At 33.1% G+C, this 18,999-nt stretch overlaps 1 protein-coding gene across 3 annotated transcripts in view; it reads left to right on the forward strand.

The window, feature by feature from the left end:
* The window catches only part of Fap (fibroblast activation protein alpha), a 74,923-nt gene that overhangs the window by 23,519 nt on the left and 32,405 nt on the right, over positions 1–18,999 (forward strand). For all 3 annotated transcript variants that reach the window (XM_027937991.2, XM_071619388.1, XM_071619387.1), the window contains 6 exons: positions 3,026–3,098; positions 3,775–3,895; positions 4,935–5,089; positions 7,110–7,213; positions 9,310–9,445; positions 12,938–12,982. In XM_027937991.2, the coding sequence (XP_027793792.1) occupies positions 3,026–3,098; positions 3,775–3,895; positions 4,935–5,089; positions 7,110–7,213; positions 9,310–9,445; positions 12,938–12,982 (634 nt within the window). The remainder of the gene's footprint in view (positions 1–3,025; positions 3,099–3,774; positions 3,896–4,934; positions 5,090–7,109; positions 7,214–9,309; positions 9,446–12,937; positions 12,983–18,999) is intronic.

Here is an 18,999-nt window from a genome sequence, read left to right on the forward strand (position 1 = left end):
AGTCAAAGGACAAAAACATGCATGGAAATGAGATACTATTTTCAGGAGAGTGGCTACTTCATTGGAGGGAGGTGGGAGAGAGGGAAAGTCAGCATTAATTGTGTCCAACACATATTCCATGAATTGATTTTAAATTAATGACTTAAAAATGACAAAAATAATTATTTTAAAAATTACAAAATGTTTAACTTAATATTTAAAACACCAAATATTTTCCTAAACTTAGATGGTATATAAATTTCCATGTATTACATCATTTTCTTTATTTTTATGTATGCTTTAACTATTTAAAATAGTTATTGTTTAAAAGAAAAAAGTTAAATGAATGTAAAGGTAGGTGAGAACTGAGAGAGAAAATTCCAAGCAAAAGAAGAATATAATATATAAAGGTCCAAAAGGGAGACTGGACATGGAATTGCAGGAAACCCAAGGTGTGTCGAATTAGCTGAAATTGGAGGAGGGACCCACTTACCAGGGAGGATTGTGTAAGATTGAGAAAGAGTTGAGTCTCAGAGGTACAAGCCAAATTATAATGAGGAAACCACTGAAAAGCGTTTAGATCTCTTTCTGATGACAATAGGAAATCACTGAAGGATTTTAAATGGGACATGACATGATCAGATTTGCACTTTAGAAAAATCACTCTGGCTGGGTGTGGACAATGAATTGGTTCATTACTCATCTTAATGTGATACCCTCTTCGCTGTTACATAAAAGGTAATAATAATTATATGGCTTGAAGAGGCATTGAAAAAATCTTCTGGTCTGTTTCCCCTTTTGTCTGTCAAGAACACATTTTTTTAAAAAAAAATGACTATCTACTTCTTTTAAGTTTTCAGAAAAGAATAACTGATCTTCTTAAAATGTCACTTAAGAAATAGGAGCCCCTTCTTAAATAGACTTCAAAACCATCGAATGGATTCTAAGTCTTTCTCTTCTCTTTATCCACATCATCACATAATTCAAGAAACATTTACTGAATACTTATTATATTATAAACATATACAAGAGATTCAATATAAGAAATCCAAATTTGCTCTCAAAAAACCTTTAGGACAGTGAGCTGACAATCTTAGTCTTTGAGTACAATTTCTTACGTCTTTATTCATGCCTGTGCTTTTCTTTTAATCATTTTTGAAATTCCCTATGTTTAGATCTACCAAATATGAAAGGATTCCAAAAAATGACAGTATTAATATTTTAATTATGGTTTGTATAAACTTTAAAACCTAAAACCATATTAAATATCTAGCCTGCCTGCAGTGAATGTAATCAAACCACTATTTGTTTTCTGTTTTCTGTACAACTGTCTAAAATCTCAGACTTTTTTTTTCTGATCAGGTGAATACATTATGAGTGATGGATGAAAAATTACTTGAGATTCAAGATATGACTGAATGCCACTAATTCCGAGCATCTTTCATGCCTCTATAGACATTCTTTAGCACGGAGAAAATTAATATGGTTCTAGTTTCGAGCTAATTAAGGAACCCCTAGAAGATGACAGCCTTTGTAAAGCACCATCATCCTCCCTCTCTCATACTCCAAGTGACTCAACAACTGTTGTGGCTTTCCCATCATGAAGAAGTATTCACTGAGATTTTCAGTTTGGTGCTAACTATGTAATCCCATAGATTAATTCCACCTAGTACAAAAACTAAGTCAGTGTTACAATGTCAAAGGTAACATGAATACTGACTTGAAAGAGAGTTGCAAACCAGGAGAATGTCCTTTCTGAGAGTCATTCCCCGATTGTGTCCTCCCATAGTTTTCAATTTTTTCCAAACCTCCCCAAGGTGTGGCATTCAAATCCTGCCCTCTAGTGGCCAGCATTCCCACTGCCGCATCCATGGTTATCTTTCTCCAAGGTAGAGATTTTTCTTATCAAACCCATGCCTTCTCCCTTCATTGCTTTCTAGATATCATGTTGCATGAATTAATGAGTTAAATCAAGTTAATACGTGTTACAGGACTTCACAGGTGTCTAAGAATTCAGATAATAGGAAAGGAAGAAATATTAAACATGTATCAGGTCCAGGGTTAGAGAGAGATTTTGGAAGAAGGAACAGGGAATCCTTCTTGGGGCTCCTCAAATTAGACTTTGGAGGTAGGTCTTGCTGTGTGGTTCCACAAAAACTGTCTTGATGAAAGTATTAATACAATCTTCAAGAAGTTTAACTTAAACATAGCTTCCTATGATTCTGTAACATAAAAATCTGAATGTGTTCTTGCTAAAGAACTGCAAAAGCTCCACAATACAAGCAACTCAATGGAGACTTACAGAACGACTCTAAACATTGAAGTGAGATTTTTGGCCAATAGAATATTTGAAATTTCTCTACGGGTGGAGAACTTTGCAAGCTTAAGGCATACTGCCCAGTATAAGATCTGTTTTTCAGTTTAGCTTGAGATCAGATGTTCCTTTCCTTTTCTGATTTTAAGTCAGATCCCTGGGGAGATTGTCAAATGGCATCTTATTTTCAAAAATTTGAAATGCATATGCATTCACAGAGATGGGGGTTGTGAATGAGAATGTGGAAGAGCACATATTAAACTTCAGCACAATTATAGAATTTCAGAGTTGGAAGGCACTTCAGCCACCATCTTAATCTGGTGTGTGCAAATTTTACAGTCTCAGGGGTTAAAAGACTTGAGTTTAATTTGGGGTCTGCCAAAAACTAGCAATGTGATCTTAAAAAGTCATATCATGCATCTAAACCTCTCAATTGTCTTCTATAAAACAAAGGGATTCTATCAGATAATCTCTAGAGATATCCCTACGGTCTATAAATCCACTTACCTCACTATAAGGTCTGAAAACTGAAACTCAGGAAAGTTAAGTGACTTATAACTAGTGGAAGGAGGTATACGGCACCCATATCTCCAGGAACAGAGACATTTCTTAGAATTGTCCTTCATTTTTATGGCTTGTTGTTTTTTTATGTTTATGCAGATTTTTTTGTTGTTGTTTTTGCATTGAACAGCAAAGTTCCTTGTGTTTCTTTCTTTCTTCATTTCTTTCTAGAGAATTTGTAAAAGGATATGAGCTTCCTCGTCCAATTCAGTATTTATGCTGGTCGCCTGTTGGGAGTAAATTAGTAAGTGTTTAAATTATAGAAGTGTTTAATCATTTAAATAAAAGAGGAGCCATTTGATTTTGGCCTTTGTTAAATTTCCCTGCCTAAACGGAAAAAAAAAAAAAATACATTCATGACTATTTTAGTGGTTAAAAACGGGAAGAGTTTGGATAAATTGAAACCCATCTGAGAATTCCGCAAAATCTCAAGCTCATGGATAGACTTCTTTAAATATCGCAGTCAAAAACTTTATCCTTATACTCAGCCAGAATGCGTTGTGCCAGAAAACTCAGGAAAAATATGGTTTTCACAAGTTTCCCAGACTAGCTTCAGACAACATGAAATTTTGTCCAAGCTCTTATTTAAGGACTCTAAATAAAGATTAGATCTGGCTAGCTATTAATATTCAGAGTTTATCTGACTTTTTGTCAATATGCATAACTACTTATTTGAGTAATAAAAACAAGTATAATAGAATTCATTTTTTATTTGATGTAGATTTTTAAAATCATAATCAATGTTAATGTGGGCTAATTGTTGAGGTTTTAAACCTATTGAAATATTTTTATTGGGAGTCTTTTTTGCATTTGAATCACCACCCTTTATAAAGGAATTTGTGAATAATTAAATCAAATCTATATCCTTTACTATATTTGTTAGGAAATTTTCCTACTGACTAACTTACCACCACTTCTAGGTATACGTCTACCAAAACAATATCTATTTGAAACAAAGACCAGGGGACCCACCTTTTCAAATTACATATAATGGAAAAGAAAATAAAATATTTAATGGAATCCCAGACTGGGTTTATGAAGGTAAGCTGTATTCTCTTTCTACTGGTGCTGTTTTAGGCTTTAATTGAAAACTATTTCATGCATTCAGCAAGATTAAGATGAGTGACATCTTATTTTGTTAAGTGTTTGCATTTCTAAAAGCTATTATTAGGTTATGAACAATATATGCATATTTGAAAAGAACTAAATCTTGTTATCAAAAGACCGGTAAAATTTATTTTCACGAACATTACTACAAAGTAATAGTAATAATTTATATCCCAAGAAGTATTTAGTCCTTAGGTACTGTGTTAGTCTTTTTATGTTTGCATTTTCTTAAGAAAGAAATCTCCCCCACCCCCAAACTAAATACTGTCTATGTTATTTTTTAAGAAAATGTTCTTAGTTTTTTTATATTCTCTTGAATTTTGTCTCCATTCTAGGTTATGTAGGATTTAGCACGTAACTGAAATTTAAAAGGTCTCTAATCCCTGCCTTTATGAAATATATAAATATATAAAAAATATAACATCGCCAACCCTATTTTTAAAAATTTCCAGGATAGAAAGTCAACTTTCAGGGGGCTGGAGTTGTGGCTCAGTGGTAGAGCACTTGCCTGGCATGTGTGAGGCCCTGAGTTTAATCCTCAGCACCATATATAAATAAATAAAATAAAAGATCCATTGAAAACTAAAAAAAAAAAAAAAAAAAAAAAAGGAAGTCAACTTTCAATGGCTATCTCCTCCCTAGTTAAACTAGAGTTCTCCCTGTTTGGGCAGCTTTAGGTTAGTATAGAAGCCAAAAACTGCCCTAAAAGGAAAAACTAATTATAGATAATATGTTTATATTTTATTTTAAAAGTTACATTTCTCATTAATGTCAATTGCTAACAAGACTAATTCATATTTAATATGGCATGTAAGTTTAAACTGTTCCTCTTAATTCAGACTATTTATTTTTGTAATAACCAAAGTATGTCATGTGTCATATTCAGTCCAAAAATAGCTATTTAGAACTGATTGCAATGATTTTAAGAGTAAGACTTAATTGTAATTAATATAATAGTACTTTTTTTTTTCAGAGGAAATGCTTGCTACAAAATATGCTCTCTGGTGGTCTCCTAACGGAAAATTTTTGGCATACGCAGAATTTAATGATACAGATATACCAGTTATTGCCTATTCTTATTATGGTGATGAGCAGTATCCTAGAACAATAAATATTCCATACCCAAAGGTATGTTGACTACTTTCAGCAGACGCCTTCATTTCCTTGGTGTCAAAATGAGCAGTCATTATTACCATGAGTGGAGGTGGGATCAACATGTTCAGAGAGCTTCTTGTCCTTGTGCATTGTAAGGCAAACATTGTGCTGTGCTCTATTGTTGATGTGGACATCTGTTGCTTTGGACATCTGGTTGTACTGGATGAAATAGACTTTGCAAAATCCATTGCAGAATCTTTGAGAAACATATGGTCTAGATCATGGAGGAAAAACAAGCTTAACTTAATTTTAATGTTTTTTTTTTTCATATTTCATGCTCCAAATTCAGGGTAAAGTTCTGTTTAGCATTTCCCTCTTGAATTCTCATGTAAATGCAAGCTAGAATGGGAAATGCAAATGTTGAATTTGATGTTTCTGTCAGGTAGAAGCAGGCATGGGTTATGGTCTTTTGTGGACATATAGTGACATTTGTGAACCTCAGTTTCTTCCTCAAGGAAATGAAAGAAGTGGACTGGGGTAAGTGCAGAGTTTTTTTTGCATAACAAACATTCTAGCATTATTATCGTACATTCCTTCTGTTCAGGCCCATGAGTACAGAAAAAGGATATGAGTATATAATAGAAGAATAGCCAACTCACAGTGAAGAGGTATTGCAACCTAATTTCAATTTAAAGGAGAAATTTAAAAGAAATCGAAGCACAAACTCACCTCTTGCATGAGGAATTGGGTATGATTTTAGGATATGGCTTTTGTCTTCTGTTTCCTGTATTTTTTTTGGGGGGGGGCCAGGCAGAACACTGTCATGCATGGACCCAGTGGGTCCCTCTATGTGCAGGATGACAGTGTGGATCTGCACAAGTGGACTTAGAAGCAAGACAAACATGCAACAGAAAAAAATAGAATTGCAGATAGTATCATGTTTATATTCAAAGTAATTTTTAAGAGATCAGTAGATAGGAAATGGGTATTTAGATAGGAGACCCCTCGAGGGATATTGTAGAAAGTTGGAAGTGTTTGGATGTGAGAAGACTAATACTTAGGATCTAAGACATAAAATAATTTAAATCTTTGAAAGAGTTTATAGGAGTTGGGAAAGATCAGGAAACTCAGAACTGAGGAGCCACTGACACTGACTAGGACTTTTCGACCCGCATTCTTATGTTCCTTTGAAGACTAGAGTTGCTGAAACATCTGACATTGGACAGAGAGACAGGAATATCCCAAAGAATCAAGGATTTCCCAGCCACACCTGGGAGGTCCTAGGAGAGACTAAACAGTTCTCTAGATGAATGCAATCAGCACTGAGTCATGGAACACTGAGTACCTAAACTTTGTGATTTAAATTTTATTATAACTGTAAGATTCTCTCTCTCTTTGCAGTAAAATAACAGGAATTCTAAGAAGCTGTCTAGGCATAAGCTATACTGTCATGTAAATTTTAGGCATGCCATAGCACAGGAAGTACAAAACAAGAAAAGTGTAAATCCCATGGACATTTTATTTGGAAGCGGAATTTTCCTAATCTTTTGGGATGCTAGCAGTAGTAATACAAGAAGCTAGGAGACTGAGCATTTGGTTACTGTCCTAATCCAAATTACATGGCAAAAGCCAAAAGTATGTTTCATTTATTTCTTTTCACTATCCTAACAAACCAATCTTCTTCTCTCCTCCCCTAAGCACACAGATGAATGCTATAATAGTGAAAGAACTATCATGAAAATCAGAAAAGAGAACACAGATTGAAAAACTACTTATTCATATCCCAAACATTTTCCACTATAAATTGAAGCTCTTTCATTAAGCACTTAAAATGTATGTTCTTACTCCAGTTGACAACACTTGTAACTGCCCTGAAAAATAAAATTGAAATGAAGTTCCTGGTTAGGCAATAAAGAGACTAAATCCAACATAATATACTCAACTATATTAAGTTATAAAAATGTGTCTAAACTCCTGAAGTGTCTTTAAAATATTGGTGATAAACGGAATTTTGTGAATTTATATATTTCCTTTTTTTTTTTTTTTTTGGCAGGCTGGGGCTAAGAATCCTATTGTTCGGATATTTATTATTGACACAACTTACCCTCAGCATGTGGGTCCCAGGGAAGTGCCAGTTCCAGCAATGATAGCCTCAAGGTGATTAATTTCAGATTTCTGAATTTTAACTGAATTTTATCATGTAGAAACTTTTAAATCAGAATTTACACTTCTTTTCTAGGGAATTTATGGATGTGCATGCTATAAGCTCAAAAAGTAAAAATTGCACACACAATACATACAAACTTAAAAATCATAAATATTTCTTAAATTGTTTTTTTTTTTTAAGTAGCCCTTTTACACATATAAAAGGGGCTACAATGATCCACCTTTATGAAGCTTTCCTCAGACATTCAGCTATCAGCTCAGGATCAAAAAGAAGATAGTAAAATTCATGTATGTCCTCCATCTCAGGCTTCTTTCAAGTGTGGTTTACTTTCTCTCAAGCGAAGGTTTATAGATTCATCCTGTGTCATATATGCATAATAAACAAGAAAAGATAGGTTAACCCTCTCCAAATATAAGGATTTTAAAATTTTTATTCATTTATTTTGCTAGAAAGTAGTCTCTTTTCAATTTTCTAATCCTGGAGTTATCGACTTGGGGATTATTTATAGACAGACAGGAAAGTGAAGTATTCTCACCTCCCCAGCATTAGACCTCATGTAGAGTTTCTCTGTTTTGTCCTGATTACAGCAAACTTCTAGTCCCACAATCCATCCTCTGTGGTCTCTTTTGGTTGAAATGATAAGGGAAAGGTGTCCCCACATCCTGGCTGCTGAGGTTTCTTACCTAGCCTCCTGCCTAGCAGACCCAGCCTTTGGCTTCTCCAGCCTCATGAAGGAGAATCAGCTAGGGCCCAGTGATTAATCCCTGATCCAGAAAAGAACCACATAGGAAGCCCCTACTGGCACTTACCTAAGTAAATCCACTCTTCAGTACTAAAAACAACTTTAACTTTTCAAACTATCAGTTCTTCCTCACCCCAATTTAGTTGATGGAAAGGTGACTGAATACATCATTTTTTTAAAACTCATTCTCCTTAGATGGTAAATGGAATAGAAGTAGTACCATATAGAGTTAAGAGGCTTGTCTGAACATTTAAAAATATATATATAATAATAGTAATAACTCATCAATTTTGAACATATATTATTTAGCAAGCATAGTCTTAAAGCACCTTAGTTACTTTTAGCTAATCTTTACAGATTTAAAATTAATACTTTTGTTTCCATTTTATATAGAAACAGAAACATAGAATGGTTAAATAATTGGCTTGAAGTTACACAACTAAGAGGATATAAAGACAGAATTTGAGCCCCCAAACTCCTTCAGTTCTGTGGAAGACTGCAAAATTCTGTTTCATTTCATTTCATTCTTTTATTTATTTATTCATTCATTCATTCATCCATGTATTTATTTATTTATTTATTTCAGTACCAGGAATTAAATCTAGGGGCATTCTACCACTGAGCTATATCCCCAGCCCTTTTTATTTTTTTTTTTTTTTATTTTAAGACAGGGCCTCACTCAGTTGCCCAGGCTGGCCTCAAAATTGCAATCATTCTACCTCAATCTCCAGAATGGCTGGGATTATAGGCATGCACCACTGCACCAGCTCTGATTCATTTTACATTGACATTCCCCTATTTACAAATCATCTTCACATAATCTTTGCTGCCATTCATTGACATCTACTATGTACCAAACACTAATATAGTTATTTCATATCCATCATCCAGTTATTATATTAACCCAAATTTCAATACCTCTTATCACAGCTAACACTCTGCTTCCAACACAAACACGCCTCTAGACAAAAGTGGTTTTGTCAATGTAAAACCTTTTTTTACACCAAGTAGACAGCAAAAAAAAAAATGTGATTCCTTGCACAAAATACAAAGTTTAATGCTTTTCTCCATTCTAGATGGACCAGTAGCTTTGGCCTTATGTCTTCAATTATTAACTAAGATGTGACTATCCCAGAATGGAGAGAAAACGCAAGTGAAATTATTTTATCAGGAGTCAGCAGATACATTTAAAATTCTTTTCAGAGAAAGGAAAGTTTTATCTTCCTTTTCTGTTGAGCAAATATTCCATAATAATAAGATAAATTCTTTAGAAAACATAAAATAAGAAATTATTTAAATGTGATGTGTTTATGGTTGTGATTATCTGTTTTGATTTATTTTCAGTGATTACTATTTCAGTTGGCTGACATGGGTCAATGATGAACGAATATGTTTGCAGTGGCTAAAAAGAGTCCAGAATGTATCTGTCTTGTCTATATGTGCTTTCAGGGAAGACTGGCAGATATGGGATTGCCCAAAGGTAAAGTATATTAATGCTAGAGATACATATTTCTGAAGATGAAAGCACAACAGTAGAAACACATTTATAGCTAATATGTAATATATAAAGGTAGAATTACTGCATCAAACTGGAAAATGCTTGGCAAAAATATACTCTATATTCACAAGTCCACCATTGCTTTAAATGGATTAGATATTTGTTGCTTTCTCAAATGACTTTAACCTTGAAATTGGGTAGAGAAAAAGACTAAATGAGGCAGCTTAACACTGGGAAAATCAGGTATTTGGTTCTCAATTAGGATGGTCATCCATCCTTTTGCAATTATAAGATTAGCAGTCAACAAAAGCAAAGTAATGAAGATAAAAACATAAAGTGGTTCTACTATGGAAATCAATGTGTTTTAGACAAGAGAAGGAGAAGAAATGCAAATGGGGCATGTTCAATTCAATGTCAAAATTAAAAAGTAAAAATTCCAAAAGAAATGAATATCAAAAGAAAGCCTAACATACTCATTTTAAATCCAAGGTGGATGTCCGAAAACATGACATGAAATATTAGATCAAATTATCTTATTATCCATTTATCTTAAGGAAGTACCCCACACCTAAGGGGAGGAATTTGAAAATTAGAGACAGATTTCTACTGAGATTTATTGTTTCCATTGCTCAAATCTAAACATAATCTGTTGACATGAATGAGTCAGAAGCTTCTTTAACCAATTTAAAAGTTTTAAAATATTCTGGCTCTTAAGTACTCATATTAAAGACTATGAAATTCAAAATTTCTTTAAATAAGAAATTTGATGGGTTCATTTCATGAGATTTCTAATTTTGAAGAAATGTTTCATTAAACCAAATATAGAATAAAGCTACTTAAAAGTAAGAAGAAAAGCACAGAACAATCATAGAAAATCATTAAATTCGATCTAGAAATTAGGACAATATGTTTTACATTGAAAAAGTCATATGACTCTGTTTGAAAATGTATTAGGGCTGCAATAGTCAACATTACTCAAGCTGAAATATTTTTAAAATCACTACTGTGTCTGAAAGAGACTTGGCTGATTTTGATGAACTATGCTAGCTTATTTTTATTTATATTTTGATATACAAAGTAGAAATATTTGGCTTTATTGATTGCTCATAGGCAAAAGTATAAACAAACAAACAAACTGACCTTAATTATACTAGTTGATTTGAAACCATTGGTCTGAATAGTCAGCTTTGGTTAAAAATATCTTCAAAATTCACTAGATCTAGTGATTAGAAACTACTGCCTTAATTTTGTTAGCTTGAAAACTAGGAGATTTATTATTTAGACACAATTTTTAACTAATTAATATCTTTAGTTAAAAACTGGAATTGCTTTGGTATCCAAAATTCTAATTTATAAAAATGTGAGATAACATTAACCTAAATTTACAGAATATCAAAGATGTTCATCCAATGAAGTATGGAAGTCCCCTGAATAGAAACATTCTTGCCAGAAATGTTATTACATTTAAAATACCAGAACTGAATAACCATAGGATTTCTAAACAACCTCTATTTCAGAATACTATGAAAAATTTATACAACACATTTTCAGATTTGAGAACAATGGTGTTGCATTTTCCAGCAAACATACTCATGACTTACACTGTGTTTGGGGTTTGAAAACCAATAATATTTAAGGTTAGAGGACTTATCAATAATTTATTGGTGTTCAGAGCCATACATAAAGCAAAGAATCAAAAGAAACTGACAATAGATACTTGTAATTACAATTGTGAGATATATTAAGAAATTTATAGTTTGAGACACTAATATCGTCTTACATTATTATTGTCCTCCCAAAAGAGGATTAAAATGAAGTTTATCTTTATGATTAAAAATGAAGAATCAAAAAAGTTTCACTAGTTTTTCAAGTCTTGTCTTTTTTATTCTCTCGTAGGCACTGGCTTCTCCATATAGGAGATAATACAAACTGTCCTTAAAATTTATTATTCCCATGCCTTTTTTGGCAGTACATCTTCTCATGGTTCTCTTACATTGTTAACTACTCTTTTCCTTTATAGTTCTGCTGACTTCTCTAGACATCTTATCCTCCTATTTAATGTATTTGCAAGATAGGCTGTTATAACAAAACAACAACCTCCAATGATTCAGTAGGTTACAGTAGAAGTTTATTTCATATTCATATTCATATACCCATCAAATAGTGAGTCCAAGTAAGAGGAGTGTGGTAAGGACTGGGAGAGGGGATGCTCTGTTCCATATAATCATCCAGGAACCCAGATGATAGAATTTCTGCTAGCTTCATTTGTGGTTTTCAATACTATTCTAAAGTTATTAAAATTGAGCATCAAGATCCAGACATAGGATAGAGAAAAGAATGGAGGAACATGAATAAGATTTTTTTTTTTTTTTTTTTTTTTTTGGCTAGGTCTAGAAAGAGCCTTACTAATTTCAACTTATACACCATTGGCTAAAACATATCACATGACCACATCCAACTGCAAAGGAGGCTGGGAAATGTAGCATACTCATAGCCCACCCAAAGGAAGAAATAGCTCCTGATTATCCTGCTTCCTCTATCTCAACTCTCTTTGGGTAGTTTTATCCACATCAGAGGTTTCTGTTACTACTTACCAACATTATTTATAAAGATTTCAACTTTTAAATAGCTGTGACTACATTTTCTCTACTTCATCCTCACTACCAAGACCTTCATTTGGTTCTTTATTATTCTTTTCCCAAACATTACTACAACATTCCAGTTGGTCCCCTGCCTCCTTCCATCTTACCTATTTCTAACCCATTCTCTTTATCATGTTCAAAATCATATTTTCTTAACGGTGGATTTGAAGTCTTTCAAAGATTTATTTACAGGAGAAATTCAAACTTCTTAGGATGGCATAAAGGTTGCTCAAGATCTTGCTCATACTTATGCCTCTTCCCTGTAGTCACTTTCCACTGAGCCATATTGAACCACTTGGGTTAACTAATCCAGTCTGGTGTTGTTTGTTGTTCTTTTTCTAATTATTTGTCTAGAAAAGCCTATTCACCCTTTTAGAATTACTAAACATTTGTTTAATAAATGATCAATGCTATTATGCTAAAATGTAAACCAAAATAAGATTTAACGCAGATTTTAAAATTTCACGAGAAATTCTTAAGACCAAGAAAAGAATTTAATCTCCATTATGAATTTCCTTTTCACCTACACTAATTCAAGTGCTTGAACTATGCTGGATCTCCATACATGTTTGATAATTCTAAAGTACCACTTTATAAAAGATTTAACCAGAATAAAGATCTGAAACTAGATCCAGCAGGCAAAGTACCCATGTGTATACAGCAGCACTATTATATAAGATTTTTAATAGAATCTTCTTAAATTCAAAATCGAAGATAGTTGACTAGCCATAGGACTCTCTGGCCAAGCAGTTTAACTGGTCCCAAATGTCCAGATTATATTTAAAAAAATTTTCTGCTAATACCATGTTTGATGTGATCTTTTGTCTTTCAGACCCAGGAACATATAGAAGAAAGCAGAACTGGATGGGCTGGTGGAGTATGATTTTGCTACCTTTTCCTTACATTTTAATGCCACTTGACAGATTCTCAACTATCAAAGGACTCTCTCCAATGTTCTCAAACCGGCACTTTTTGTTTTTCAATTGATATATATATATATATATATATATATATATATATATATATATATATACACACACACACACACACACACACACATACATACATACATACACACACACACACACTTTTGAAAATGGGTGTAAGTTGCTGAGGGTCTTGCTAAGTTGCTGAGACTGGCCTTCAACTTGCCATCCTTCTCCTGCCTCAGCCTCCTGAGTCACTGGGATTACAGGCATGCACCACCACACCCCACTACTAACTGATAGTATTTCTTAAATACAACAACATTTAATCAGTTTGCAAAAGAAAACACAAATCTTAGTAGATGGGATAAAATCATCTTAATATTTATGCCATTTTAATCAAGGAAAAATAAAGACATTAGGAATCCTTGTGAGTTAAATGCAAACTATCTCTTAATATATTTCATATAAACTAAACTGAATTTCATATATGCATATTCTTATAAGCATTGACTTGGTATCAAATAGGCAAATGTGTTTTATTATGATTTGTGATTACTTATATCTGGAAATTTTGGATAAATTGTTATTATTGTTGTTTGGTGATATATGAGGAATTCTAGTGTAAAAATCATGTTTTAGTGAAATATACCAATTGTATCTAATATCCTATAAAAATAATACAAAATAGGATGGAGAATAGTGAATGTGGTTTGAATGCTGTCACTCACTCATCACATACATAATTTAATTCAACTAGCATTTCAGTTTGGGGATGCCACTTTTTTTTGAAATTTGAACACATTATGCAAAAAAGAAAATTTTTAGGACCAGATTTAATACATTGACTCATGACATAAAGACAGTAAAGAATTCAGAATTCAATTCTAAGATCATACATCTTTAACAAATTCTAACTTAAAATGGCCAGAGAGAAGGAAATAAAAATTTAAAAAATATATATCCAGGTATTAAAAATTCTTAGTTGAACACTTTTCTGTATCCAGTAATTTTTGTCTTACAGGCTACTATATTTACGCTCAGCCTTTAATGAAAGATATTTCAGTTTTATTTACTAACTAGGGACCAGTAGAACTTTATTAATAACATACAGTAATGTAACTACACTCTGAGGTAATAAGAATTGATTTTAAAAAGTCAAAAAGTTCTATTTTAATATACTTTTTGCCACACTATTATGTTATTACAGGAAAAATTAGCAATAACCAGTGGGGGGAGGGAAAGGATTCTGTAAATTGTCTGCTTTCTTGATCATCAGAAGCTCAACCTCCAGAAAGGTCATTCCTATTTCTATATCAGCATTTGAAAATGTGAAGAATGAGGAAAATCAAGATCCTAATTCAATCCCATTGCAAAGATTTCTAATAAAGAATCGGAAGAAAGAGTGCTTAAAAATATCCTTGTGTTCTTCATGATGATAATGTTATTAGATTTATAATACGGTAATATGAATGATATGCTTACAAAAAGATCAGCAATGATGCAAACAAACTTCTCAAAGATATTACCTTGGGTATCTAGACCTTGCTTCAGAAATGCTGAAGTGCCCAAAACACTCTGAACATTTTTAGAATACACCTTTTGAAAGGTCTTGAGATCAATTGCATCTTAATTTTTAAAGTTCATATTACAACAAACTTGCATTTTCCAATAAGGGCTGGATGAGTGAGTGAATGAATGAAGGAATTGTCTTGTAAAATTATGGAATGTTTTTGAAATACCCCTAATAGAGTACATATGTTGTCCTGTGAGAGAAGATGAGGTCCCTTCATTGAATCAGAAATCATGCCCAACTAAATTTAAAAAATAAGTGAATTCTTTACTTGGAACATGTGATTTTGTGCCAGGATATTTAATGTTTTAGAATTCTGTTGGAAACAATTTGTTTTTCTTATGTGTTAACGTCAATCTTTTAAAATTTATTGAATAGTCAGTAAACCTTCTAAATTCCAGAAGAAGAATTCTCAAAAATTCTTTTCACTGGTAGCTTTTAAGAGTAAATTCACACCCTCTCAATGCATCTGCCTTATAAATTCTGATATGCTCTTGAAAAAGTCAGGCCACAATTTTTATAGAGTCATAATATGTTGCATAGCTTCCTTTGATCTCTGCTCAAACTAGTGACTTAATGAAATTAACCAGAGAAGATCTAGAAATGTATATGTACTTTACACATTTGTTCAAATAATATTTGATTTTTTTTTTTTGAGGGAGTGTGGTTTCTGGAAATTGAACCCAAGGCCTCAAATATGCTAGGAAAATGCTTTATCACTAAATTACATTGCCAGGCTTGCTTAAATAATATTTATTGGGTCTTAAAAGTATATAGGCTAGTTGTATTAATGTAAATTTTAAAAGCAGTTTTAGAGAAGGGGTTCCTTTAGAATTTATCAAAGAAATTTAAACTGAAAAAGACTTTGGAAGATCATCTATAAATTAAAAAGAAATTAGGGCTAGAGGTACAACTCAGGAGTACAGCACTTGTCTAGCACACATGAGGCCCTGGGTTCAATCCCCAACACTACCAAAAAAAAAAAAAAAAAAAAAAAAAAGCTTGGTAAGAGTAACTAACTTGTTAGTTGCAGGCATAGGAATTAACGAATGGGTTTCCTAAATTCTAAGAATTTTATTTACCACTTTCTTTTTTCAGCACTGAAACATTTCATGTCTTAACTTAAGGTAAATAACTGTACTCTTTGGTATTTTGTCAAAGAAATAAAAAAAATCACTCTAAATAAATTGACTTTTTCCCTTTAAAGAGCAGACCAAAAAAGGGAAAATTTAACAGAAGAATCTAGAATTTAATCCTTTATAACTGGAGAACAAGCACTGAAAGCATATTGCTTAGACTGCAAAATCACTATGAAATTATTTTAAAATAATTAAGAAGTACATTACACCTTCTTTAGGCTGTTGGAGAAACCTCTTGGTTAAAAACAAATAAGTTTCTACTTGATGTTGGAAAGCCTTTGCTTTTGGTTGAATGTGAACTCAGTTTAGGCATCAGCCTTATGTCATTTAACCACTAAGACAAGATATAGCATGGTGGTAAATAATCTCACTTTTCAAGCAAAACATTTAAATGGCTTTGCACTTCACATTGAGAAGAGCAATTCATCAGAAATTCTAAGCATAATAAAAAGGCCAGTGTAGGGGCCTTGTTAAAACTGACAACAGCCTAGCTGTGTGGCTTATCTAGGTCCAGGTGTGACTTGCTGAAAGAAGCACTTAACTCAGAATGCATTAGGGGCCTAGCTCTGGCCCAATGAGAGCGGAAATATTTCACACTCTCTTTACCTCACCCAAGTTACCCCAATCATCTAAACCAGCTGTTCCGCAACCAAAGAGGAGAGAGAAGATAACAGTCTTTGCTTAACAGAAAGATTCTTCCTGTTTGCCTGATTCTGGTATCTTAAAATATAACACTCTACCCAGTTATTTTTTTTTAATTTTCCATAAAAGCAAAATTTTAGGTTTTAATACAGAACAGCCTTTTCAAAGTCTCTTAATTGACTACAAGTGTGTGGATAACTTTTTTTTTTTAACTGTTACCTTAATCCATTAAATCCTAATTTTTCAATTCTGTGAATATTTCAGCAAAATTGATACAGAAACATTAAAATAGGTTGGAGATCATAATCTACAGCTTATACATATTATTGTATTAATTAATATTCTATTATAGTATAATTATATATTGTTGTATAATTATATATAATTGTATTAGCATCATATCCTAGAAGTTTTGTAGGTGTTCCTCATTTATGACAGTGGTACAAAATGGGTTAAAGTATTTTGTGACTCAGATTTCATGTTAGTGATTAAGACATCATAAAACCAATTTTTGTCTTTCACACTAAGTAGGAGGACATAAAGAGGTTACTAGTAGGCAATTATATCTTTAGGCTAAGAAGACAAAACTTCATTCTGAAGAAACAATTTTGGTAAAGACCCAGATAATAATAAAATTCCATTCACAAAATTGCATATCAGTTTTCTTTACCTGGGTCCCATGACTCATAATTTCACTTAATTGCAAAACCCTACCAGGATTAGTGTTTATTATTAATAAGCAAGCCTAATGAAGGAATCATATAAGGAGACAGCAGTTTTTCATTATTCATTTTTCCATTTTGTTCAATGTTTATTAAAAGAAAAATTTTAAACAAATTAAATTTAGCAGAGATTCTTTGAGCAAAGAACAATTCATGAATCAGGCAGCACTCAGAACAGAAGAGGTTCTGAAAGCTCCACCCAACAATGTGAGCAGTGAACTGAGACAGAAGCAAAATTGAGAAACCCCAGCTGGCTGCAGCTAGGAGTTTGCCTTATTGGGCCCTGTGTGATGAGTTGCCTGCCTGTGATTGGCTGGTTGGGGTTAGGTTGTGGTTCATCACATACAACTCAAAGTGTGGAAACAGCCTCAAGCTAATAGCCTCCTCCTAATTTCATTGTCTAGTCAGTGTGATAAGACTTAGGACACTATATTAGTTTCCTAACTGCTATAATAAATTACACAAACTTGGTGGGTTAAAACAACAGAATTTTTTATTTCATATTTCTGGGGGATAGAATCTGAAATCAGGTGCTAACAGGGCTGTGCCCTCTCTGATGGCTCTAGAAGAGAATCCTTCCTTGCTTCTTCCAGCTTCTAATGGCACTAGGCAATCCCTGGAATTCTTTTTTTTTTTCCAACTGCATCACCTTAATCCTGCTACTGTTCTCACTTAGGTCCGTTTCCTGTAATTCTGTGTCTCTCTGTGTCCTCTCTCTTGAGAACTCCAGAATTGGACTTAGGGTACACCCATTCAAGTATCATCACATCTTAGACTCTTATCCCAGGAATTAACTTTAGTGGTACTTTATTCTATTCATCCTACTACAGATGCATCAAATATGCTTCATATTAATGTCATGTGATCACAATCATTTTAAGAAAAAATAATGATTAATTTTATCAAAAGGCATCAATATCAGATCATACATGCAACTATGATTAAGGAAATCAACAGTAACTTCTTCTGCTCTCTTTCTCAAAAATGGATGTCAGAATAGGTCTTAGCAGAATAAATGTTCATAGCTAAAAGATGTTGGTGTTTTTAATTTCATTTTATTTTATTAGTAATTTATTTGTTTGGTTTTGTTGCTTGGCTTAGCTCTAAATGTACTGAATATCTTGGTCTCCTGTCACATGGAGGAATATCAACTAGAGAGATTTGGTTTTAAATTAGGAAAACAGCTACTCTGTATCAGTAGAATAATTCTTTTCTTGTGTAATTTTTTTTACAAATTTGTGATCATTTTACAAATAACAGGAGATGGAGGAGCATATCATGTTTTTTTAATGGGAGAAACATGATACTACTGGTTGAAATTTACTATGAGGACATTTGCAGGATCTCAGTTTTCTATACCATTTAGGATGTTGCGGTGTGGATAGTTCTGTTCCAAGGCACATTTGAGTGTCTAGCATTCCCGATGTAATAATGTGATTCCCAGCAGGCACTCAGGAAGGTTCCCTGGAAAAGGTCAAGCTAAGACAATAAGGTCAGGTTTCCTGAGATTCAGAAGTAAACCTCCCTCATCGTGGATAATATTTTTCTCTGAAGTACAGAATTCTCTCTTCACCATTAAAATCTGTGGCTAGCAGGTGCTATTTTAATCCCTAAAATGTCTCTATTCAAGCATTGCCATTAGTTGCTTGACATTAGACAAGTCAGCTTTCATGAGAGTCACACTTTGGTCAAATATCTCATTTTAAAGTTTGGTTTGGTTAAATATCAACATTTATTTGTGATTCTTCATCCCAGAACATAGAAATTTAATCAAATTAAACATTATAAAGTCAGGGGTATATAGTAGCACCCAGCAGTAGCTGGCATGTGTGAGTGCCTATTTGAATCTCTGGAAAAGCTGTCATCTGGAAAATTGAAATTTCAGATGTGAG

The sequence above is a fragment of the Marmota flaviventris genome, chromosome 11 (assembly GCF_047511675.1).
Source record: "Marmota flaviventris isolate mMarFla1 chromosome 11, mMarFla1.hap1, whole genome shotgun sequence".
Lineage (NCBI taxonomy): Eukaryota > Metazoa > Chordata > Mammalia > Rodentia > Sciuridae > Marmota > Marmota flaviventris.